Consider the following 27246-nt stretch of genomic DNA (forward strand, 5'->3'; position numbering starts at 1 on the left):
TGAAAGGCAATTTTACCTTCAAATGATAGATATGTTCTTCTGTGTCAAGGTCTATTCTCCGAGCTTTCTTTTTAATTGACATGACAGAGAGTCCGACATCGATGCTTCCGTGGACCTTTCCTTTTTGAATCTGAAATCAAAAGACTGGTAAAAAGGCTGGAAGGACATGTGATTTGATGTGCTTTTGTACTGAAGTGAGCTTAATGTAATCTTTAACTTATCTATAGGAGATGGAACATCACACCACCTCTACAAAGAGGAAATGGCTAAGGTTCTGAAGTTAAGGTCCTGAATCTGAGGACAGCTGAAGTTGCAGTGACTTCATACCAATTTCAATAAGTAAGACTATTCATCTCATTCCTGTTTTTGGCATAACTTCATAATTCTAGATTGCACAGTTTATATACTAAAAAAGATACCTTTACTGGTTCCTAAAATAACTATGGTCAATCTCTGACCTACAACCCAGAAGATCCCCAAGTAATCAGCTAGAAGACTGCTGCTGGGGCAAAATTGGGCAGCTAGTACAGAGGGCACGGAGCAGCCAGCTCTTCCTTGTGGCTGCCCTCATCTGGTCAAGGACACACAGCTGATTCAATGAAGGAGCTGGGGACAGAACTGAAATCTGAGCCCTCTGTTACTTACCCTATATACAATGATAAGAAGGAGAGCATTTTCCAGTTTTGCATACAAACAATGACTTTTTATATTAAAGAAAAATAATTTCGAATAATTTTAGAGTTGGGATGCCCAAGATAAAAGAATGTATGAAACAGAAATGAAGTTCATAAGATCGGCCTTAAAAAGACTTCAGTAAGAACAAATGTTGCTTTAAATCTCAAAAAAAGCCCATATAGCATAGTTTATTGAGAGATGCAGGAAAAAAGCCTACTTGGGTTTTCTCTCTAAGACAGAAAGGGTGATTTTTATTAGTTGGTGACTTTTAGGTTTAAGCTTCTGTTTTTAACAACACACATCACAATAGTTAAGTTAAATCTTCATGCACCAGTTTGAGATTTTATGCTAGCTTGAGCATAAGCGTAAAACACACCTTCCACGCAACATTTGTTAAATCTTACAGGCACAGCAATGCACAGAGCTGGTAACTATGGCACAACACTTGTACACTGTGGTGGTTACTCACTTCAAGCAGAATTCTAAACCAATCATCGTGTCTACTTACATCAAGTGGTGCCTTTGAATACTTTAACATTCCATTATCCAGGACAAAAAAGCGCTGCAAGAACCAAACAATCCCCAGTTATTGTCAGTATTTTGAATTATATAAAACATTCACAAGTGTGGGTCTAACATTGCTTGGCATTTTGTAATCAGTATGTTTGATCATTTTCATGTATTTGAATTCAGTGCACCTGGCCACGGTCAGTCACATGAAATGGTTAAGGAAATCTTAGCTCGAGTTCCATACTATTTACCTAGCAGGGTTCTTTTATACATAATCCAATGGGGATGAAATCTCTCACCACAGTTTTTCTTTTCTTTTCTGTTTTTCTTTCTTTCTTTTCTTTCTTCGTTGTACCGCACAGCTTGTGGAATCTGTTTCCTGACCAGGGATTGAACCCAGGCCACGGCAGTGAAAGCCCTGAATCCTAACCACTAGACCACCAGGGAACTCCCCCATCACCACGGTTTTTCTTAATGGGGGTGTCAGGGGTTGCGGGGGAAGGGAGGAATCCCAGGGCCTGCAACTAAGACTTTCTAAATGAATCACGGTGGGGTGTTTTTGAAAGTGAGAAATGAAAATAACCTGAGTTAGGTCACAGTGATTCTGTGAGGAATTTGTCTACAGGGGATTTTCCACCTTGGAGATAAACTCCTGAATCTCCCTGGCTACCATAGATAATTCTGAAAACGCCCATGCCTGTTAACAGAAGCCAGTGGACTGGAGCTATGAATAATGAATTATCTGCAAAGTTTAAAAAGTAGCCTTATCAATATGCTTGCATCTCCACTTAGCAAAATACTTGCAGTTCACTCTTAGTAAAAGAGATTAAAAATTATTTCTGAACTATATTAAGGGGAAAATATATATATTTGGGGCAGTTTTTGTCTCTTTCAAGACACTCATGGTCCAGTCCAAATGAATCTAGCCATTTTTGCTCCACAAACCTCAGGAACTCTCTGCTGTTGACTTCCTTTCCATGGACAATTGACTGGAGAAAAAACAGCATTCAAGGACCCAATCAAACAATGGGTCCAGTGTCGTCCTCTAGTCTCTACAGATGCAGGGAGTCTTTCTGTGGCTGGTAAATTACTCTGCTGGGAAGTTTTTATGTGACTCAGGAACTCTTAGCTGCTGAGGTGACAGGCAGTCAGGCCTGGAGACACCCTACACAGAACTCACAGAAGGTCACTGTAACCCCTTTGTTATAGGTTCTGGGGTTGCGGGGGGGGGGGGAAGAAGTAAGCACTGGAAGAAGGAATCTCTATAGCTGAAAAACACTTGATTGCCTATGACTTGGGCAATCAAATGGGCTGATGCTTGAATAAATATCTGATGGTATTAGAGACCAAGAGAAAAGGCAATGCAAGGGAGAACCTCCTATTGCTTATGTAGCAAAATGTCTAAGGGAAGGTCCAGAAAGAGTTGCTGTTGAACCACAGCCAGTTTTGCTGAAACATGGACTGAGAGTGCTTAATTAAAATTAGCCATTTATATAAAATGTGTTTCTTTGACCCCTTTCTTCTGTTTGTCCATTCTATCTATCAAAGAATTCTACCAGGGATAACCTATAGGATGGTCACAGGGAAAGAGATAAGCAAGGCCACTGATTTGAGGAATTGCAAAGTGGTAAGGTCAGAATGAAAGGCAAAGGTGATTCCAGGAAGGAGTGTGGCCAGTTGGCCAAAATCCAAGAAAGAACAAGGGTGGGGAGAGATTCCTGGCACTGGTATAACATTATGGGTGCAGGGGCGACTGCCAAGGTTTCTGACAAGTGAGAGGGAAGAAGACTCTTTGACCGGTTTTTATTCCACCCTCAGAGATAGGGGGTTGGGGCAACATTTCCCAACTGTTAATTTTTAAATCCTTCTCTTAAATTGCAAAAAATATATTTCCTCAAGGATGTTATAATCCATAACTTCCCCTTTTGGGTCAATGGGCCACCAGCCCGCCATTTGTGCCCACAAATCCACCTGCCTTGAGATGAAACCCATCAGCAGATGTGGCAAGTAATGAACCTGTTCTTTCAGTGATTTCAGACAAGATACTGGTGGTCTACCAAAAGGCTTCTACTGAAAATAGAGGACAACTTTCTTCTCCTAAGCATCCAGAATTCCTGCTACTCACGTAACTGCAATACAGTGTAAAATATTTTCTCCATAATTAAAACTGGAAGATGGAAAAAGAATGTGGAGTTGGGTAGAGAGGAATAAACCATACACGTTAAAGGGCAGTAAACAAACTTCCAAGATCAGTGACTTTCCATCTTTAGTTTGCACTGGTAACAATAATTCCAGGAATCTACCCCGAGGACTTAAATGGAAATTCATGTATAAGAATGTTCATCACAACTTCATACAATAAAAAAATTAGACATATGCTACATATTCACCAATAGGGAACTGGTTCAATAATGGAATTAGTATAAATCCATCCAATGGAAGCCATGCCTGCATTTTATAAAATCTCATATTTAGAAGAGTATTTAATAAGAACATATTTATACTAATTTAAGTTAAAAAAAAAAGCAGAGTAAACAAAAATATGTCCAAACTGGATTTTAAATATCGTGTAAAATATTTTTTCCCTGCATACAGACATTACAGATCTCAGACTTAAATAGGTATGATAGGTTGCAGCCTGTACAGTTAAAACAAGGCCTTGAAGACTAGCTTTACACATACAACTGTACCCTTGGTTTCCCACCTAATGACACCAAATAAGAGCCTCTATTTATGAAGATGATCTGAAGATAATATGATGAAAATGTTACCTTGTGCCAGCCCTTTAAAGGCCATTTTCTCTTCTTTAGCATAAAGCCTTCATGTTTGTCTGGTCTCTGGACATTGGTTTGGCCTATTTTCAGCCCTTCTATAATCTCCCAGCTGTCAGCTTCCTGAGAGACAAGAAGAAAAACAAATCACATGTTTCTCAGTGTTTGATGACACACTTAAAGCAGATTCTTAAGTAGAAATTGCTTTTAAAGCGATACTCAACCCACCATTCTGGAGCAAATTCTAGCCTCAGACCCAGCTATGCACTTATAATTGAAGTGAGAACGAGTTTCCGGGTACCCCTGGAGGTATGAGGGTCCATCAGAGATGAGCTGGATGGAGGTGGAGTCTGGGGTAGAATGGACTTTTGATTGCCTGCATTCACAAGGTTTAAAATGCATTTTTCCAGACAGTTCATCTCTGGGCACAGAGGCACTTTAAAGTTTTAAAATAAGATCATTTTGGTGAAACATGTTCAATTCGTGTGTGGGCCTGGTTTTCTGTAGAAATGAAAAGGCTGCAGCAGCTTAAGTGGCTCATGACTTCTCATGCTGAAGAGCAGCGCTGTGGGCATCTGTTTCCTCTGAGTGAGGCTGCGTGCATTTCAGAGTGAGCATAAAATGCCCCGCTTGCCAAACACCCACCAAGAAGTCCGTGCTTCGAAGACATACATACCCTTAGGAGCCCATGAAAGAGCCAGAAATCTGGGATTCTAGAGTCCATATCACCCTCCTCTGTTAAAAACAGACTAAATCATGGTTTCCTCTTCCATGAGACATGTTTTGTTCGTCTATGGTGTTAAAAAAAGTTTTAAAAATGATTTGTCAACATTTTAAACATCAGAAGATTGCAGGCTTTCAAAATCCAAATTTCTAGTGTTTTGTGAAAGCCTAAGATCTGGCAACGCTGGGCCTGCCCTGAAGGGCGGCTGCCCATCTTCAGTTTACCACAGTCCCCCTTGGGTCTGCTTCCATGTTAGATACCTGCCCCTTAGCGACATCCTGGGTTTTAAAATCCCTGGACCAGGTGATTTCTAAGGGCTCACGCAGCTCTAAAGTAACCGCTGATCTGGCAAACACTCATATTCTAGATCTCAGGCTTGGGGCACAATCAAGCAAAGTAGAGGCAGAAACAACGAGGTCACATCCCATGCACAACCGCTGCAATCCTGCCCACAGTGCAAGGAAGCAAAATCTCTCAGCATAACCTGCTCGGCTGCCTCAGCTCTGGAAAGACGGATGCAGCTCCACGGATCAGGGCAGGCCCCTCTGCAGAACGCCCCAACCCAAACTGACTCAGGAAGCTGCCTTCTGACATGTTCTATCAGAAATCATCTTTAGACCACAGCACAAAGACTTCAACGGGAATGGCAGTGGGTTCCATTTCAGGGCCGCTGGACTTGCTGGCCCAATGTCTGGGTGGTGGCTGCCCAGAACCTGCTGCAGGACTGTGAGGCTCTGACAGGACCCAGGGGCGAAGGGGCCGTAATCGGTTACCGATGTCGGCCACAGGAGCAGGGGGGGAGAGGGTTGTGTATTTGCCATCCACGCCTCTTTCCCCTGTCTTCTCCTTTCATCTCAGAAGCTGCTTGCCCTATGGCTGAGTCAAATCTAAGCCCAAATATGTGTAACTAGAGGGGGATTTTCACCGAAAATTGTTTCCAGGAGATGTGGCTGAACATTGCTTCATGCAAAACATCATGAAGCCTAGGATATACTCCTGGCTTGTGAAGAGCCCTCTAAAGCCAGCATCGTGCTTCTACCCTATCTAAGCCCAACCCTACAACCACCACTGCCCTGAGAACTAATGTGAGATCAGTGTTATTTCTCCATCTGCTTGGTCATCCCTGAGGGGTGCCTAGTGAATGAACTACAGCCCTTACAGAAACGCACCTACCAGTGTTCATTCGGCAATATTAAGAACCCTTTGAAGGAGCTGTAAATTTCCCCTTAACATAAGAATACAACCCCCAAAGTGATTTTCTACTTGAATACTGTCAGAAACTGTGATTGGTCTGAACTGTTAATTAGATACAGTAATTTTAAAATGTATATTTCTCTATGGAATGTGTATCTCTCTAAATAAATCCACTTCTTACCTAAAAAAAAAATTATAAAAAAAAATTATATATACATATATATATATATTTTTTTTTTCTGATGAGACAGTTTCAGGCTCTATACCATGTTTTTTGGACAATAAAAGGGATTATCATCAGGAGTACAAAGCAGAGCGTTTTGGAATTTTCATTTTTTTAATAATGAATTGCAATTGAATTCAGGTGAGCACTGCTTATAAATAATGTTAGAAAAACAGAAGAAAATGTAGCTTCTCATAAAAAGTCCAGTATCTTTGGTTTTTTACTCTCATCAGCAAAGTAGATAAAAATGATGGATTTTTATTCCATAAAAGTGATGGATTTCTATAGATTTCTTTTAGAAAGCCTTGGTATAATCAAGAAATTAAAAGAATAACTCTCTATATATGTGTACGTATATTCATTAGTGCTCTCTCTGTTCTTAGAGAGATATCAGCTGTATTTAATGATATTTCTATTTTTAGTAGCCCCATCCATAGATACCATCTCCAGAAGAATAGCATTTTTATTTTTGGCTAGATCTTATCTTATCTGAAGGCTAGTAGTGTTCATCTTTGATTTATTGTGTGTGTGTGTGTGTGTGTGTGTTTGTGTGTGTGTACATATATGATGAATACTCTGGATTACTAATGAAAATGGAAACATTTAATAATAAGTACAAATGTTTTTGAATTTTTTTCTAATTAAAATCAGACTGTAATAGTAGCTTGTCCCTGTGGTGCTATGACTACTGATCTCTATCACAGCAGTTTTTTTCTTCTTTGGGAATTTAACCACAGAGGGAAAAAAATGGGGGGCGTATAGATAAGTAAGATAGGAAAAGCAAGAAGTTAAAATGTATTTTTTAAACATAAATGCAGCAGCTCTGAACAAATAATTCCACTCGCTCTGATGCAGAATTACTAAACCCAGCAAAAGAAATTAGGAAGAATCCTAACATAGTTCTTAGAGTTAAATAAACTGTCAAACAGACAAAAAGGCAAAAGATAAAGCCAGAACAAACAACTCTCTCTACTTCAATTATAAATACTGGAGACTTCCCTGGTGCCGCAATGCTTAAGAATCCACCTCCCAATGCAGGAGACATGGGTTCGAGCCCTGGTCCGGAAAGATCCCATATGCTGCAGAGCAGCTAAGCCCATGCGCCACAACTATTGAGCCCACATGCCACAACTACTGAAGCCCGCACCTAGAGCCTGTGCTCCGCAACAAGAGAAGCCACTGCAATAAGCCTGCGCACCGCAATGAGGCGGAGCCCCTGCTCGCTGCAACTAGAGAAAGCCCGCGTGCAGCAACAAAGACCCAATGCAGCCAAAAATAATAAAGTAAATTTTTAAATAAATAAATAAATACTGATGATAATCTTACAGATAAGGTGTGTAAGAAATGAAATATCCCATCCCAGGACTTAGTACAATCCATCTCTATACTTAGGAGATCAGGTCTATCTTGAGAAAGCTAAAATTACTTTCTGAAAATTGAGTAATTTTTTCATAATTTCAATTGATATTAATTTTCTGCTTAAAAGCCACCAACTTTCATAGGTTTACTTAGAAACAGAGTCAAAAGCCCTAATGTGATCACATCAGTACTTGAATCAGATTATACAAACATTTTTGCTCTTACAGAGGCTTTAAAAAGACCTTTGATGTAATAACAATACCTAAAAACAGAAAGTAACCTAATTATAGCCCCAGTCTGCTCATTTGAAAAAGCCAGAGACACTTCCTTTCTCAAGGGTATATTCTCTGTGCATGTGTGAGTGGGCAGGGGATATATGGAATGCTTTAGGAGGTGAAAGCACCAAACAAAGAAACTGGAAAAATCCTGAGACAGGAGTATGTGTACTTCAAACAATGTTCTTCCACCACCAACCAGTGCCCAGGAAGCCCATCTTCTCTCAAAGGGGCTGAGAGATGGTGAGATGCTATGGTGTCTGGATTGGATGGGATTCTCTGATTTCATCAGGTCCCAAGAGATGTGTTATCTATTAACAGAAAAACACAAGAGTATTAGTTGTACAGCAAGGTCCAAGCGGGCAGCTGCACGGAGGAGTAATGGGAAGTGGATACTGTTGGTGCCCTACCCAGATCCCTGTATCAGGCCAGTGGACCCATGTCCCAGCTGCTGTGAGCACTGTGAACTGCTAAGGCTAACAGCTTCCTTCTTCTACCAGGAATTGCTGTTTGGCCAAGCTGGGGCCTTCACCTGGGAAATTATGCTGTAGCATGACCCTCCCCCATGGCTCTCATGGACTGAAGGACACAAGGGTACAAACAGCTGAGGGAATGAAAAGTCCTTCTTGCCTCAGGGTGAGTCCAACTCTGTGACGTAACTCATGCTCCAGAGCTCACCATGGGATCAGGCTGAGGGTGGACTCCAGCTGGAACCCCCTATTGCTTAGCACCGGCACCTGTCCTAACCTCTTCGCTCACCCCTTTCCTCCTAAGGGTTCTTCCTCCATAAATCACAGGCACCCTAAGCTGAGTCTCAGGTTGTCCTAGGGAATCTGACATAAAGGAAGAATGTGAAATAAAGTAATGAGTGTGGTAAGTACAGAGACGGGCTACACAAGACAGCTTGGGGCTGAGGGAGTCAATGACCAGCACTTGAGAAAGGGTTCCTGTGGGCCTAATTTAAAAGAAGTTGGAGTTTACTTCAGTGAAGAAAGGGGAAGGGAGCAGGACAGCATTCCTGCAGACCTGGTGGAAGAAACAGATGCCCAACAGTGGAAGAGAGAAAGGCATGGCCGGAGGGAACTGCATGCAGGTGGCTGCAGCTGGAGTATGAAGTGAAATGCCCAAGAAGCTGGAGATGTAGCTGGTGGGCCAGGAGTGGCCAGAGCAAGTCATGTGTATGTGTCGCTCCCTACTTGTTGTTTTAATACCAGCACCTCTCCTTTCCATTTCTGTGTCTCATTCTACAAGTCTTCCTTTCTCTGTTTCCACGGCTCTAAATGTCACATACTTCACAGCTATCTGACTCTGGACAACTTACTTATACATACCCCAAGTCTCAGTTTCCTTATCAACAAAATGAGAATGATATCGGTACTCACTTCATCGAGTAGGGGACTGACTGAGAGGATGTATGTACTAATCCAGTGCCTGGCTCAAAGTGGGTGCTCAGTCAATGTTAGCTGCCTTCTCCATCACCCCTAAATCAATATTTATTCTCTCTGTCCTTTAGCTGTGTATAAGAGAGGACTGAGGTTTCAAAGAGATTAGTCGTCACATTTACCAAGTAGACATTCTCTGTTTGCCATTCAAATAGAAATAAGATCATTTTTCATTTCTAAGTTTTTAAAAAATAGTTTAATAACTCCCCCCTTTTTAGTTTAGCAGTCTACTCCTGTCTGATGGAATAAATTTATAGTTTGTAATGCCTTCAAAGTGTAAAGAGGTACAAATGTCTGTATTCTACAATATAGTAGTGTAGTAGAGTGTTCTTTTCCTAAAGGATTCTGTTTAATATAGGAAAAGCAATGTGGATGGATCACTTATACATACTTAGAAGTTAATCTTTCGGGGAGATTAAAGTGCTGTTTTTATATTTGGATTCAAAATCCCCGTGCGTTCTATTTTCTGAGTTTCTCAGTAGGAGAGCCAACCCACCGAAAATCTCAGGGAATCGAGCAAGGGGTGGGGGTGAGTAGGATGGTGTCTCCTTGACTTTTCTTTGTGATTTTTGCATTTTAGACATAAATGAATTTAGATATTCTCCTAGTCCGAGGAAGAGAAAGCTGAAGAGGAGGGGACACTGGCTTCCATGAAACAGAAAAGGTCTTCATTAGTAGTCTGCAGGGTTCTCCTCAGAGCTCACTGCTAGGAAGTCCAGATGTGAGAAGGGGCTGGGACTCTGAATGTACAACGCCCCCTCTGGCTAGGGGCTGTGTTACTCTGCAGGTGGGGTAGAGCTTAAACAAGTCTAAGTTTGAATCCCTGCTCTGCTACTTAGCAGCTTTTTTGACTTTGGGCAAGTTACTAACTCTCGGTTTCCATACTTGTAAAATGTAATAAAAACCTACACTGCATGGAACTGCTCATGAGGATTATAGTAAATGGGATCATGTATCTAAGCACTTAGTATAGCACCTGGTGTGCAGTGCATGGGCAACAATTGTACCTGTTGCTGTGTTGTTACTGCTGGACCCAGTGATGTTTTTCTATAACCTCGATATAGAAATATTAGCTCATCTTACCAACAAAGGAAACAAGGGAATGCAAAGAGTTTCTCTTGCCCTTTTCCCTTAAAATAAAGAGAATTCTGGACGTTTCTATGTAACCCTGCACATCGCAGCAAATACACTTTCATCTCTTTCCTCCTTACGCAGGGCAAAGAAACCCTACATACTGGAGGTGGAAAGAAGTGAAAGAGCAGCTCTACAATGGGTGTCACAGCTACCTTAGGGGAGTCAGGTGTAGGAAGTATTGTTCAACTGGCCACAGGCCAGGCATCTTACCATGTGAGAAAGCAACACATTCTGTCACTGACCTTGGAGAGGGGGACCGGTTCCAGCAGTTGCCGACTTACAGAAGGTTCAGTGCTAGAGGAAGAAGTCCTCTCCAGTATGTGGATACTCTGAAAATACATGGAAATACAGCCTAGGGTTAGAGAACCCATTTCTCATGTCGATGGACATGGGGGTGAGATCACACAGATCACAGCGAGAGCAGTGAGCTATATTAAAAACCGCAAGTTCCTGAAGGGACCAAAGGTAGCAACAACTGTAAGGAAAATGCGAGGATAAGGATTTTGTTTTCTCCCCTTATGGACTTGCTGGTGAATTTCTGCTGCAACGCTGGTTTCAGTCTTAGAGAAAGAGTCAGAGAACACATATATTAAAAGAAAAAAACATGGATTATGTCTCAACATTTTTATAACTATGAGAATGGTGGCACACCTACTACTTAGACAATTAGCCTTACATAGAAATATTTGCTCATCTCTCCAATGGCAGGAGACAAAGAGAAAGGTCTACATCAAAAAGCCCAGAGCCTTAATACCATTCAGTCTCTAGAGTTTCTTATAATCCTTATAGGATAATTATATATTATAATATTATAATTATTATAATTATAATAATATGACAATTCTTAACTGCACAGAGAAGAAAACAATACATCACATATAATAAGCAGTAGATGTCTTTCAAAGACTATAAAGAGCATTCACAGATCAGTGAGATGACATTCCAACAGGAAAAGAGGCAAAGCACATGAACAGGCAACTTGTGCAGAACATTTGAAAAGATGTTTGACTTCAACCACAAAGATTTTCAAAGAAGTGAAAACCAATATAATAATGATTTTTAAAAAACCCATTACATTCAAGAATAGATCAGCGTTGGGGGAAAGGGACTATAAACTGGGTACAGTCTTTCTAAAGAGGAATTTTGCAATTGTATTAAAAAGTCTTTGGAAAAAAAAGTACCTGCCGCAAGGACCCAGCAATCCCACAGCTAAGTCTTTACCCTAAGGAAATGATCAGACTGGTATGGAAAGATATAGGAACAGACGTGCTTACTAAAGCATTATTTTATTATAGTGAAAAAAAAATCTAGGGCTTCCCTGGTGGCGCAGTGGTTAAGAATCTGCCTGCCAAGGCAGGGGACAAGGGTTCCAGCCCTGGTCCAGAAGATCCCACAGGCCACGGAGCAACTAAGCCCGTGCGCCACAACTACTGAGCCTGCACTCTAGAGCCCGTGAGCCACAACTAGTGAGCCTGCGTGCCACAACTACTGAAGCCCGTGCGCCTAGAGCCCATGCTCTGCAACAAGAGAAGTCACCGCAGTGAGAAGCCCACGCACCGCAACAAAGAGTAGCCCCCGCTCGCCGCAACTAGAGAAAGCCCGCATGCAGCAAAGAAGACCCAACGCAGCCAAAAATAAATAAATAAAAATTAAAAAAAAATCTAATACATATGACAATAGTACAGACTTTTAAGGATATAACATGCAGTGAATCAAAGTGACAACATGAATTTCTGTTTATTGGTATGGAAAAAATAGCCACGATGTTCTGTCAACTAAAAAATCAGGCTATAAGGAGTATGTAGAATATGATGATGTTAAACATATAATCAAAATATATTTCAGAATGTTAACAGTAGCTGTATAGAGGTGGTGGGATTATAGATGATTTTTAATTTTTTCTTAATTTTTTTCTAATTTTTTAGTGCAAAAAATATACATTACTTTATATTTGGAAAAAATTAAGCACTTTATATGAAGGGATAAATCTGAAAGACGTTAAAGGAATAATTCAATGGAGTTAATATTTAGATATAGGCTGAAAATGTAACATTTTTCCTCTAGTTATAACATTTCATTGTTTCAATAGACAAAGTTGGATTTTATTACTTATTAAGGTCTCTTTTTAGTATCTCACTGGAAAACTATCAGATTAATGTTTGCTTTTTTCATAAAGAAAATTACCCTTTGACCTCAGCCAAATTATTCTAATTTCTTTAGGTTTTCAAGCTTTTGGTTATTTCTGTTACCTTGAAAACAAGAAGTCCGATCGTAAATTTTTAAAATCCTACCTGAATGCTTTTTTAAGTCATTTATTAGAAAGAGGATAACTGAAGTGAAAGATTTAGGAATTGCTCCTATTTCTGCAACTTGTGAGGAAGCAGAAGAAATAAGAACAGATATTTTGGGGCCAAATACAAAGTTGGGCAGGGAGAGCGAGAATTCCTAATCTGACAGCTGAAGTGTCCAAGGACAATTTAAGCATTAAATGGGACTCTGCTCTTTCCATTCCCAAGTTCACTTGAATTAGCAGGGAAAAATGATACAAGGGACTGAGCATCGACATATTCAGCGTCAGCACCTTTTGTGGGAGAGTCAGAAGCAAAGGCATACTACGGAGAGAAAAACAGGGAGTGTGTGTTCAGATCTTTAACAGACAATGGGACCCCTATCATTTGAATGTTGGTGCGTTTAATGTTGTCTCAGAGGTCTCTGAGACTATCCTCAATTCTTTTCTTTTTAAAAATATTTATTTTATGTATTTATTTAGCTCTGTCGGGTCCTAGTTGAGGCACACGGGAACTTTGTTGCGGCATGTGGGATCCTTCATTGTGGCTCTGGGCTCAGCAGTTGCGGCGCACAGGCTTAGCTGCCCCATGGCACGTGGGATCTTAGTTCCCCGACCAGGGACTGAACCCTAGTCCCCTGCATTGGAAGGTGGATTCTTAACCACTGGACCACCAGGGAAGTCCCCTGTCCTCAACTCTTTTCATTCTTTTTTCTTTATTCTGCTCTGCGGCAGTTATTTCCACCATTCTATCTTCCAGCTCACTTATCCGTTCTTCTGCCTCAGTTATTCTGCTACTGATTCCTTCTAGTGTATTTTTAATTTCAGTTATTGTGTTGTTCATCACTGTTTGTTCTTTAGTTCTTCTAGGTCCTTGTTAAATGTTTCTTGTGTTTTCTCCATTCTATTTCCGAGATTTTGGATCATCTTTACTATTATTACTCTGAATGATGTGGTACATATATACAATGGAATATTACTCAGCCATAAAAAGGAACAAAACTGGGTCATTTGTAGAAATGTGGATGGACTTCAAGACTGTCATACAGAGTGAAGTAAGTCAGAAAGAGAAAAACGAATATCATATTAACACATCTATGTGGAATCTAAAAAAATTAGTATAGATGATCTTATTTACAAAGCAGAAACAGAGACACAGACACAGAGAACAAACGTATGGATACCAAGGGGGAAAGGAGGGGGTGGGATGAATTGGGAGATAGGGATTGACATATATACACTATCGATACTATGTATAAAATAGATAACTAATAAGAACCTACTGTATAGCACAGGGAACTCTACTCAGTGCTCTGTGGTGACCTAAATGGGAAGGAAATCCAAAAAAGACGGGATATATGTATACGTATAGCTGATTCACTTTGCTGTACAGTAGAACCTAACACAACATTGTGAAGCAATTATACTCCAATAAAAAAAAAAAAGACAATGGGAACAAATGACCTGGGACTTGCATTATTTACTTGTTCATGTTAATATTCTGTATGGGATCCTATTTAAAACATAGCAGCTGAATATGAAATTTAGATTTATTCTGAGATCATATAATTAGGAACTAAAATGAGAATTGTTGTTGAAGCAAAAATTGTATTACTTTCTAGGATGTAATCGTCTCCCCTCACACCCCTTCACTTTCTTTTTTGTGTTTAAAAATGACAAAAGTAATATATGCTCATTATAAAAAATTCAAGTACAGCATAGAAATATATAAAAGAAGTCAAAGTTCCCACCCCACTGTTACTCTCCCCACCCCTCTAACTTCTGCAGCAGTGCTTCTCAAAAGGTTGTCCATGAACCCTGGAGGTCCCCAGGGCCCTTTCAGGGCATATGCAAGGTGAAAATTGTTTTTATAACAATACCAAGATGTTATTTGCCTTTTTTACTCTCATTCTCTCACTAATGTATAGTGGAGTTTTTCAGAGGGTACATAACATCAGGATCCTTCTCTATCTTCACACTTGCAGATGGCTAGGCAATAAAATACACATAACATTTCCTCTGGCTTCCCCCTCCCCCCAACAAATAAACATGGTAAGAAATGCAAAACCTGGAAAGAAACTTGACCTTAGCAACTATGCAGGCAAGAAATAAAGGATTAACTCAGGAACTTAGCCAGGTGAAAGAAAGTAAATCGCCTAATTTACAAATCAAGCCACAGAAACAGAAAACAATTTAGGATATTTAAAGTGTGATAAAAAATGAGTTTTGTCTCTATATAGAGACCTGGGGATACTTAAAATGTTGCTGGGATTTTGTGGGTCAGAAGGGTTAGTGACCAAACAAACCAGGACAGCATCTGTAAAATACCTACTGCAGTACCTGTCACAAGAAACACAACATTAGTCTTTTCTCCACCCGATTTTACAAAAGTTCATATTAGGGAAGCAAAGTAAGAGGTTCATTCATTTCAAACATTTATAATATAGTACACATGTAAACTGAATGAACAATCCAAACCCCAAATTTTGTTGATTTTCCAAGGAACAGAGAATTATAAAAATGTTTCCTAAGATACAGTAAGTACATGAATATTTTTATTACCACAAACATGTATATATTTTACTGAAAAAGTAAAGCATGATTTATAAAACCACCAGCTGATGATACCTATTATTATAAATGTAACTAGCTTCAAAAAATAAGCTATTTCATTTAATTTTCATAATGATAAGAAGCCAAAAGGTCTTATACAAACTTGTGCAGTATATTGTATATTTGTATATTATTCGAACGTATCATCTATCCAATAATAAAAAATTAATCCACTACCTTAAGAATTGGCTTCAAACTCATGGTTTTTAAATAAAAGCCAAAAGTATATCCCTGAAGTTTTGTAATTACACACACAACCACTCATTATTTTTAATGAAATATCCAAGTACTTGAATGCTACTTTTTAATATTGCAGATATGAAGAAGACAGTTTTCAAATTTGTCATACTCAGTCTTGGATTCTAGTTCAACTGGATGCTCCATGAAAGTAAGAACCAGCCCATCTTCACCTTGGTATCCCACTCCCTTTACCCCTAGCACAAGGCCCTGCATACCATAGCCAGTCAATTTCTAGAATTTTTCAGTGCTCTCTGATTAATTTGTAGAGAACAGTCTCTCAGCAATCATTAACACAAGATGAGGTATAAAACTGCCTTCTAGCTTCATCTTGGAAATATCAAAATCACAGCTCCAATAGAATAGAACTTTTGAAAACATTTTAAAATAAGGACTTTTAAAATAGAAACATCTGGTGAATTAATCACAGAGCTCTTGTTTATTAGATTTGAAGCTGTGACTGGTCAATGGAGAACACAAAAAAAATGTAATGTGGCAACATCTTCAGTAACAAATTAAATCTTCATAACGTTTCCTTTAATATCAAAATTTGTGCTGTACTTCTTTAGACTTTTGTTCACAAGCTGGCTATTTTCATATTCTTTCACATGACTTGGAAACACATGCCACGTACCTTCAAGGTGTTGTACATATTATATAAGCAGGTTAACTAAAGGGTTACATAAACCTGTTAATTATTCTTTTAAAATCAAGTTTCCTTTCAAATACTAAACTTACAACTTAATTTCCAGGTCAGTGTTTTTTCTTTAAGACTTTTTTTTTTTTTCCCTTGAGCAGTTTTAACTCCACAACAAAACTGAGAGAAGGTACAGAGATGTTCCATATACCCTTTGCCCCCACCCATGCATAGCTCTCCCCCATTATCAACACCTCCGACCAGAGTGGTGCCATTTGTGACAACTGATGAACTTAGGTTCATTCCAGATCAGTTTTTTAAGGAACTTAGAACACACAGAGAAGGTGGAAGTACTCACCCGTCCTTTGTTCTCCCTGCTCAGAGAGAACTGATGCACACTTAGCTTAAAACCAGGAGTCTAGCACACATATTTCACTGCAGCTCTTTAATTTGGTAAAAGTTTGTTCCCCAGGTAGCATCCATTGATCTCAATACCTCCTCGGCAGCAAGTGGAAATCTGCCAACATGACTAAAGTCTGGTTTACCTGGTGTCAAAGATGTGGGTAAACAGACAATGAGACATTTAACAATAGCTGAACGGTTTAGTTGCGACTCCCGCAGAGAGAAACGTGACTCTCAAAATGAAAGTCCACAGAACTGCTGAATGAGTCTCTTGGTTTGTCCAGCCTGTCGTTTACTTTAATTTCATTTTAAAGATGTAAGAGAACTGCTGGAAATATTTTAGGTTGTGGCTACCAACCTCTGTACAGACTCACTTTTCGTACAAATTTAAGACATAATAAGGAGAACTGGACCATTACTCTCTGAATGTTAACTCCATTGAAATTGTTCGTCTCATTATTTTATCTAAGCTATTTTTCTATTCATGAATTACATAAAATATTGTCCAAGAAAAATATCCAAAATGATTTATAAACTTCTAAAGTATTTTCTTATTCAAGCTTCTGGCTGTTAGGCTTGTCTCTCTTCTAGTTCTACCTAATTCTGACGTAGCAACACTATTTCAGTAATACTAGTAACCTTTATAGTGTTGATGATGACAGTGGTGAGAGTTAATATTTAGTGCTTCCTATATCCCTGTCTCTATGCTTTCCATGGACTATTTCATTCTGTCTTCATAAAAAGCCTTTAACTAATTACTATTAAATTTATTTTATGGCTGACTGAACAGAGAGAGGCACAGTAAGGTTAATGACACAGTAAGGTTAATGACACAGTAAGGTTAAGGTTAATGACACAGTAAGGTTAATGACACAGTAAGTATTGGAGTTGGAATGGAAATCAAGGTTCTCCTCTGGACTCCAAGCTTTTAAATACTGCCCTCTACTAAAGTTAAAGCTAATGTCAGATGACAAAAAATTACAGCAATTTCAAGTAGTGTTTAACCTCAAGACTAACTGAACACATCTACCACAACCTTTCATGGAAACAGAGGGGCAGAAATGAGTAAAACAAACAAACAAAAAAGGCTACAGCACTCTTAAATATGGTACAACCTTGAGGTTTGTTTCCAAGTTTCAAAAACTAAGAGCAAGCCAGCTAGCTTTTACTTCAGGAATGCAGTGTCTGACGCAGAGAAAAGAACAGGAGTTTTGCAGTCACACAGACAAGCATACCAACCCCCATGCTGCTATTTACCATGTGCCTTGGGCAGATCATGAACCTTTCTCAGCCTCCATGTTTTCCATCTGTAAAATGGGGATGTTAATGTCTAGCTTGGAAAACATCGCAAGTCACTGAGTTGGCACCCAGTGTATGGACAGTGCTGCCTACATGCTGGCACACAGCAGGCATTCCATAAATGGTAGCTAACAGCTCAGTTATAAATGCTGTAAGAATAAATGTTCAGGAATACTGTGCTTTCTTATTTCCACAGAAAGATGTTTTCAAACACCCTGCAGGTGTACCACACCTGAGTACTCTTTTGAAAGCAAAGAATCCGTACCTGACATGGCCATTATGTTACTTGGTCAATCTAGCAACCATAGTTAGCACCACGTCATGACCAGAGCATCGGAATTTACAGAGAAAGCTGACAAAGTGAGTAGAGACAGATGCCCTAGATACCTGCCAGTGGGAAAGCAACAGCAGCGGATGGCAATGCACATTCTGTATTCCTCTGAATGTCTACAGCAAAACTGGTGCACGGACTTGCCTGCTGCCTTCTTAATAATGTCCTTCAAGGAATTACTTTTGTTATTTTTGGAATAGCATAAAATATTAAAATCACCGAAGCCAGAAGGCCATGACTGAAGAAGTAGTAATTCTACTACTTTCTCTATAGTAACAGTTATCTTACTCTCACTGAAAGACGGCAGAATTGCATTAATAATAACTCTCGGACTTCCCTGGTGGCGCAGTGGTTGGGAGTCTGCCTGCCGATGCCGGGGACATGGGTTCGTGCCCCGGTCCGGGAAGATCCCACGTGCCGCGGAGCGGCTGGGCCCGTGAGCCATGGCCGCTGAGCCTGCGCGTCTGGAGCCTGTGCTCCGCAACGGGAGAGGCCACAACAGTGAGAGGCCCGCGTACCGCAAATAAATAAATAAATAAATAAATAAAGCAGTTTTGTAAACTTATGGTCCTTTGGGATGATGTTTTTATAGTCCTAATGAAACACCTGAAAATGTACTCTGTAAGAGCAATGATGTCCAAACCTGGGCGAATAACAGTCTCCTGCGGAAGCTTCTATAAACAACAGATTCCCAGACCTCGTCAACGACCTACGAATGAGACCCTCTGGGGTTCACAACCTTGCTGCTATAAACATGCTGACCCAAACCAGCCAGCTCAAGGTAATGAGATAACTTCTTAAGTGAGAAACTAAGGCAGGCCAAGAGAGCCAAAGTGTTCTGGCAAACATACCAGGGCAAGCAGCGAACAGATTCTTCTCAGATAATGTTGAGTTCTAAATCACTTGTGGGTAATGAGCGTGAGCGCCAGGTGGCAAATTTCCTTCCAGCGGTCTCAACTGCAGCACATATGACATGGACTGAACACATACTGTAAACACCAAGCAGAAGTGGCAGCAATATCCAAATGGTGGGGAAAGCAAGAAACCTGTGGGGCTGCTCATTTTGTTTCATGGAAAAGGTTAATTGCAGTTTTCAGTAAACAAATAAATGATCAGAATTTCTCATTCCAAAAGCAATACATGTAGTGAAAGTACAGAAAATGTAAAATTCAGGAATGCACAAAGAACGTAAAATGCACCTTTGATACCAGTACTTCACAATAATTATTAACATTTTCGTCTATGTACCTTCTGGTCTATTGTTTCCCAGGCCAATGAGGATGTGAAAAATCACTGTTATTGCTGAGTGAAAAAAAAAAAAATGAGGAAATGCGTAACTCAAAAGTAACTGACAAATGCTGCCTTACGAAGTTCACTTAGACCAGTACAGAAGGCCTTTCCCCTAGACATTCCAGCTTGTCAAGCCCTACCACAGAGCAAACAGTGAAGTGGTCAAGAAAAGGGGTCCAGAATCAGGCTTCCAGGGAGCAAACACTGTCTTAGCTGTTCATTAGCTGTGGCCAAGATATTTCACCACTTTATGCCAGAGTTTAGTTTTCTGAAAAAGGTGACGGTAGCTCAGCCTTCCACAGTGAGAACTCATGAGATGTCAGCTGTTGCTGGTGTTGCTCTATTATTCATGAACGTTTCCTAATATTTAGACTTTTCAGAACACCCAATTTACAAAATGTACCTAAGTCACAGAAGTTGGTCATAGTGTGAGTTTCTGCAAGCGGATATTATTTTCCTATCGACACTGGTCCTCAGTCCTAAAAGTTAGGTTCCTTGGGATGAGTGGAATCCCCAAAAGCCTAAATTGGAAGCAAGTCAGGAATTTAAACATACCTAGCACCACGGGCTTTATTTACCAGCATCACTATGGTGAGGACACTGCAGATTTTCACGTTAGGTTAGTATTTCTCCCTGAACTGAGAGCTGGGTCCCAGGGTCACCCGGCAAATCCCTGGATCCACTGAATTCTACGATTTTTCTATTTAGATACTGGCAGATTTCAAATTATATTCCTCTTCACTGATAAGACTGAAGATGATTTAAATTGGAGGTTAGGTATAAATCAAGAATGCTTGAATTCTTCTCCCCGGAAATGAGAAAATTTTTGTTTAAGGATCATTATATTTTTCACAACCCAAAGATGGAAATAGGTTTCATATTCAGAAAATAAAGATACTGTATTTCAAAGCAGTAATTTGGTTATTTCATTTAGCAAAGCTATTTGAAGAAGATGCTTCAGAGGTTCAATTGGAAGAAAAATATTCCAAGTCAGTTCACATATATGCTGGGGATATTTTTATATCTGTTTGTCTGTTTGCCCAAGAAGAGAACTTGTTATGAAAACCCTGTACATAAAGTATAGTCACTGATGAGGAACATTTTTACTTTCTGGTTTTCTAGATACCTTCTTCACTAATAATGAACACTGCAAAAATAGTAGATGCTGCTGATATCAGACCTGGGTGGTTATATGGTGGTAAACCAGCCCATGGTTACATGAGTCTCACTGAATCACCGCTTGGGACAGACTTCACATGTTACCAGTCAGAACATTAACTGAATGAGCCACGGTTGGTTTTGTTAATTATTGTTGATTATGTACAGGAAACATTTTTAGATACCCATGTAATTGATATCTTCTATTAGGCTGGAATGATTGACCATAATACTGAATATATATTTTATTAATAACTGGCAAGAAGATTAACTACCAGCTTCTTATGACTGATTAATAATATTATTTTTTTCTTAAAAACTTCTTTATTTTATGATCTCTGAGCTCCTGTAAACTTTAAATCATTATAAGGAATAGCTGGTATTTTTTTTTTCTTTGATTTTTCATTAAACAAAAAGATTGAGTCACTTGAGCATTTACAATGTCTAACCCGGTAGAGCTATAACAATTCACTCTAGTAATGGACACTATCACCTGGTAATTATGTGTTCCAAATCCCAAGTTCTTAGAGGAATAGTATCTGATTTTCTGAAATGACTTGATAGTGACACAAATAAAAATAATCCCTGGTTCTAAGCAGGGGCCTCACTTTAAAAAATGTAGATCCTTGGCTGATCCCGAACTACTGAAACTGTCTCTACAGGGTGGTCCCAGTCTTGTATATTGTAAAAAATTCTCTAAAATATGTAATATAAGGGTAATTATCAAAACAAACAAAATCCAGTCAGCCGGCCATAAACTTAGCCAATTACATAACATTACTGTAAAATAAGTACTATGAGAGACTGGAAACAACAACTCTTGTTTTAAAATAGAGTTCTCTCCCACCCCACCAATATTTTTAACACCTGTGCAGAATGCTCCCAATGCTTTGCTTCTGGTTTGATATCACTGCCTTCATAAGCCTCAAGCCATTTATTCTAGCATACAGTCACTGTCAGCAGCAAGCAGGAGGGTCTGTGCTCTCCTGGTACCTTCTGCCACCTCTGGACCATCCCTCTTCTACTCTCAAAATCCACTGTTCTTGAGAGACTCAGAATTCCCAACTAATCTACTTTCTCTCCTACTAATCATCTCCCAACTGCACGATTATTCCTTCACAGCTACCAAGGCCTCTGGAACCTGGTCCACAATCTTCCTCTCCATGCCAAACAGTCATTCATTTGTTCATTCAAATATATTCTGAGCCATATCATATGCCAGGAACTGTAGGAGGTGCTAGGGATACGTTATTAACAAAAGAAAACCCTTGTTTCCAGGGAGTTTACACTGCAGTGATACGGAATAGAGGAAGAGGATACAAATAAAAACAGATAAATACGTAACATGTCAGGTGGTGGTTAATGCTCTGAAGACAAATAAAAGCAGGTAAGTGTACAGTGAGTGATGTGGATACACAGGCGAGAGCAGGAGAAGGCTACCCAAAAAGGGTACATTTGGAGAATGATTCAAATGTGTGAGCACACATGGGGATACTTGGAAGAAAAGCGAGCTGGTCTGAGGAGGGCCAAAAATGCAAAGGCCCTGAGGTGGCACCCTGCTTGGCACATCGAAGGAAAATGCTGGGGAGAACTAAGTGAAGTGGAACGTGGTAGGAGATGGGACCAGAGAGCTATATGCAGATCCAGATTATGAATAACATTGTAGACAACGGTCAGCAATTCAAATATTTCAGGAGAGATGGGAAACCACTGGAGACCTTGGAGCAGGTGAGAGGCTTGATCTGACTTAGGTTTTAAAGGGATCACTCTTAACTACTTTGTAAAAAATGACCTGTATGTTGGTCAAAGGTAGAAGCACAGAGAGCAGTTAGAAGACTATGGCCATAGTTTGGGTGAGAAATAAGGTGGCTCAGACCAGGGTGGAGGGCGAGGAGGAGGGAAGCAGAGGTCAGATTCCAGGGACATCCTGAGGGCAGAACCAACAGGATTTGCTGAGGGTCTGGAAGTGGGGTGTGAGCAAAAGAGAGGAGTCGAGGATGGCTCCTGGTAAGGGTTTTGGCCTTTACCAAATGAAAGGACAGAGTTGCTGTTTACTGAGATAAGGGGGACTGGAAGGAGTAGATTTGCGAGTGAAATTAAGAGTTCAGTTTTGGACATGTTAAAGTTTTGTTGTTGTTGTTGTTGTTTGTTTGTTTTTATTTTTGGCCATGCTGGGTCTTCATTGCTGCGCACGGGCTTTCTCTAGTTGCAGTGAGCGGGGGGCTACTCTTCGTTGTGGTGCACGGGCTTCTCATTGGGGTGGCTTCTCTTGTTGTGGAGCACGGGCTCTAGGTGCATGTGCTCTAGTTGTAGCACGCAGGCTCAGTAGTTGCGGCACGCAGGCCCTAGAGTGCGTGGGCTTCAGTAGTTGTGGCACATGGGCTTAGTTGTTCCGCAGCATGTGGGATCTTCCTGGACCAGGGATTGAACCCACGTCCCCTGCATTGGCAGGCGGACTCTTAACCACTGCGCCACCAGGGAAGTCCAGACATGTTAAGTTTGGGATGCCTTCTTAACATCCAAGTGGAGATCACCCCTGGTCACTTAAATATTATTGTGGCTGACTTCCTGACACCCTGGATCAGGGTTTGTCAATTCAAATGCTTTCAAGGGCCAGGCAGGAAGCATGAAGTATTGAAATACAATAAGGAGAAGTAGAGACTGTGGCTGATGAGAAAGTAAATGTCCCATCTAAAGGGGAAGCTGCTCCTGAGCCCAGTCTAGCTGCCATTTGGAATCTGGGCCCTGTGTTCCTTTATCTTCCCATTTTGAAATAGAAAGAAGAATCTGGATTTTCAACAACCAAACCTTATGGAAATAAAAAAGTTCCATGATCTATCAAATTCACGAAGTGCTCAGTTAAATCAAGTTCTGACTGCAGGATTTATCGGTGTCCTTAATTTATTAATTTAAAAAATTGCAAAAAAAGATTGTGTTCAGCATTTCTCCAATTTACTTGACAGCAGACCCTCTTTTCATGCATCATCTCAAGGGACAAGTGTTCCTTGGCACATACTTTGGGAAATGCTGGCTTGTGCAAAAGTTCTAGATGTCTAATCAACCTATTTCCTCTTTGAAAATTGTAGGGAGTATATACCTTGCAGTTTAAGAGTCATAGTTGATCACACACACACACACACACACACACACACACAGCCAATTTTGTTAGATATTCTAACATCTAATACCAGACTTGAATAAAGTGTGAATGGAGCAATTACTAAAGTCTTCCAACTTGTTAAATACTAAGTGGGGCCTTGACCCTCTCCTTGGTGAAAAAACAGTGAAATCACAGGGGCACTGAATCACTTCATTTCCCATCTCCTCTCCCTCCTTCACCTGTTGGGCTACATAATTTAGTGACAGGAAGGGCTGCCAATTACTACTATGCACTTGACAGATGTTCTTTGTTCTACTTATCTATGAGGAAGGAAGAAGGGAGAGGACAAATAAACCTGGAATGTAAAATCTGTAATAAAAAGACAAGACTAATATTGTTGCAGGTCTTTAAAAATATCCTCTAGGATACATTAAAATATTTGAGGGGCAAGGCTTGTCTCTGAAGAATTAAAAGTGCGTAGTCTGTTTAAAAGAGCTCACAATACAGTTGAGGAGATCAGTACGTAACAAGATAATGAATGTCAAATATTGTCAAGAAGTTCTATAAAGTTTAGAGAAGGGAAAGTTCAACGTGGGCTTGAGCAGCCAGTTGAGAGTGTCACATGAGCTGGTCTTTGAAGCATAGGGAGGTATCAGGTTGAGAGGAGGGTGGTGGGAATTCAGTGCAGGAAAGACAAGGGCAGAGATGGAGATAAGGCAGTTTTGGGAACCATTAAGCAGACAAGACTGTACAGGTTGGGAGGAAAATGGGACACTGAGGCTGGATCCGATCATGGTGGTCTCTGGATACTAAGTAAAGAAATCTGGCCTTAATCATGTAGGTAACTGAAAGTCTTTGAAGGAATTTTTTTTTTTTTTACGCTACGCGGGCTTCTCACTGTTGTGGCCTCTCCCGTTGCGAAGCACAGGCTCCGGACGCGCAGGCTCAGTGGCCATGGCTCACGGGCCCAGCCGCTCCGTGGCATGTGGGATCCTCCCGGACCAGGGCACGAACCCGTGGCCCCTGCATCGGCAGGCGGACACTCAACCACTGCGCCACCAGGGAAGCCCTCTTTGAAGGATTTTGAGCATGAATCTGCCAGATTCAGGAAATTCGATCTCAGGAGGCCATAAGGGGCCAGTGAGGCAAGAGCACTCTGCAGGATCCCAGGTTGAGGTGATGAGAATCTGGTCTGGGGAGCCGACAGTGGGACTAGAAAGAAATTATGATATTATGAAGGAGGAAATAATCAATAGGACTTGTTAACCTATTGAATGTGGGAGAGGCAAAGAAGAAGGGAATGGCTTTGACCCTGGGTCCATGAGAGAATGATTACCCTCATAGCAAACTGGTTTAACCATACTGATTTAAGGTGAAAATGATACAATTAAGGAGAGATGCCCAATCAAGTAATCAGTGATCTAGGAAGGACAGGCAAGAAAGGTGCAGTAACGTACCACTGTACGGTGTATGCTGTGTGCTAGATCCTTTACCAATATGATCAACTTAGGAGAGAAATAGGGATGGACTTTGCAATTTGGCACCATCTACACAGATATCAGTCAAATCAGGAAAACTGTAACATTCAATGAAGACTACTTCATCACTTTCTCTATGTCCCTTCACTATGAAAACAGCCATCACACAAAAATAGATGCATTAAAATACACTACATCATATTATATCCCAAGATCACTCAGAGCTTCTGATTTCCGTAAGTTAATACTGGATTTTAAGAAGTGATGAGACAGGGAGAGAAAAGAACTGTGATTGTTCTTTATTCTCTCCCTTGAGGGGGATTAACAGACACAAAAGAGGAGGCAGGAAGGAACCAGAGGAGAAAGTATTTGGGAGAGTTTCCACCTGCTGAGATAAACAAGAATGAAAGTAAACTCTCTCCTTAAAGAATAATAACCATTTGAACAGTGTCTCTTACTTTTCCAGAATTCATTATCAATTTGCAGACGTGCTCCTTTATTCCCATAATAAAACTTTCCATCCACAAGCCAGCCAGGAGTTACCCATTCCACCTTTACATGTCCTCTGGCAGACCAGGATCTCAGTTCCTACCTGTTGTTTAGCACGCTCACCCCAGAGCTCAGATGCAACGGCAGCTCAACAGTGCATGACAGATGTTTCTGCAGCAGTCAGCAGTCTTTTCCATTTGCCATAATTCTCCAGGGTGAATGGGGTCCATCCCTTCCTTCCCTCAGCAGCCAGAAAGGCCATGCTGCTTAAAATGTCTCTCAATTTAAATGCCCAGGGCAAGGGAAAAATGAAGAAGCCATAACGAGAAAGGACAGAGAGCCAAGTGAAGGGTAGATTAAAACTGCAAACTTAGAAAGCATCTCAGCATGCAGTAGGAATTTAACATAAATGTGTTTTCATTCATGGTACTCTTAATTTTGTTAAACTCTAAAAATGTAATGCAATAAACATTATAGCTGTGTGTAATCACAGATTTAGTTAACGGTGTAACTGCTTCTAATGAACAGAATGTAGATATCCTCTTTGATTTCTATAACAAAAACACCAATGTCAAAAATTCCCAAGGATAGAAATATCTGCTTTAGAATCTGTGAAAGATATACACACAAGGAAACCCTGATTCTTACAGATTCCCCTGCAATCTCTTGCTAGAAATAGGAGAGGGAGTTCTGAAAGGGTTTGTAGACTGAGGGTTCCTTAAGGAACACCCCCAGGAATGCATTCCCACCATCTAAAAGGATGTATTCTCACGTGGAACTGGCTGTCTCAAGACCCAAGTCTGTACTATGGAGTATCAGATAACTGATGTGTGTACTTCTAGAAACTAGGCAATATACTTTCAACATATAAAATGGGGGGAAAGAGAGGGGGACCTTCAAGATGGTGAGGAGTAAGATGTGGAGATCACCTTCCTCCCCACAAGTACATTAAAAATACATCTACATGTGGAACAACTCCTACAGAACACCTACTGAACGCTGGCAGAAGACCTCAGACTTCCCAAAAGGCAAGAAACTCCCCACGTACCTGCCTGCGTAGGGCAAAAGAAAAAACAGAGACAAAAGAATAGGGACGGAACCTGCACCAGTGGGAGGGAGCTGAGAAGGAGGAAGTTTCTGCAAGCTAGGAAGCCCCTTCACTGGCAGAGACCAGGGGTAGGTGGGGGGAAGCTTCGGAGCCACGGAGGAGAGCACAGCAACAGGGGTGCAGAGGGCAAAGTGGAGAGATTCCCGCACAGAGGATCGGTGCCGACCAGCACTAACCAGCCTAAGAGGCTTGTCTGCTCACCCGACAGGGCAGGTGGGGGCTGGGAGCTGAGGATCAGGCTCCGGAGGTTGGATCCCAGGGAGAGGACTGGGGTTGGCTGTGTGAATACAGCCTGAAGGGGGCTAGTGCACCACAGCTAGCCAGGAGGGAGTCCGGGAAAAAGTCTGGACCTGCCTAAGAGACAAAAGGCCATTGTTTCAGGGTGCACGAGGAGAGGGGATTTCTTCCCTGTTTGCCCACAGAAGGCAGAGTGCCGCCTAAACGAGCTCCAGAGATGGGCGCAAGCTACGGCTATCAGCTCGGACACCAGAGACGGGCATGAAACACTAA

General features: G+C 40.8%; 1 protein-coding gene across 6 annotated transcripts in view; it reads right to left on the reverse strand.

Annotated features, from left to right (window-relative positions):
- The window catches only part of OSBPL6 (oxysterol binding protein like 6), a 206828-nt gene that overhangs the window by 54256 nt on the left and 125326 nt on the right, over positions 1-27246 (reverse strand). For 5 of the 6 annotated variants that reach the window (XM_022570127.3, XM_089916623.1, XM_089916625.1 and 2 more), the window contains 4 exons: positions 10550-10636; positions 3957-4079; positions 1184-1237; positions 17-130 (listed from right to left, as the gene is read on the reverse strand). In XM_022570127.3, the coding sequence (XP_022425835.1) occupies positions 17-130; positions 1184-1237; positions 3957-4079; positions 10550-10636 (378 nt within the window). Of the gene's footprint in view, positions 1-16; positions 131-1183; positions 1238-3956; positions 4080-10549; positions 10637-16439; positions 22438-27246 lie in introns of those variants that run through there. The other variant, XM_089916627.1, reaches the window with a different exon arrangement.

Source organism: Delphinapterus leucas, chromosome 8, assembly GCF_059928025.1.
Source record: "Delphinapterus leucas isolate spDelLeu-1000000601 "Yukka" chromosome 8, BTC_Dleu_Yukka2, whole genome shotgun sequence".
Classification (NCBI taxonomy): domain Eukaryota; kingdom Metazoa; phylum Chordata; class Mammalia; order Artiodactyla; family Monodontidae; genus Delphinapterus; species Delphinapterus leucas.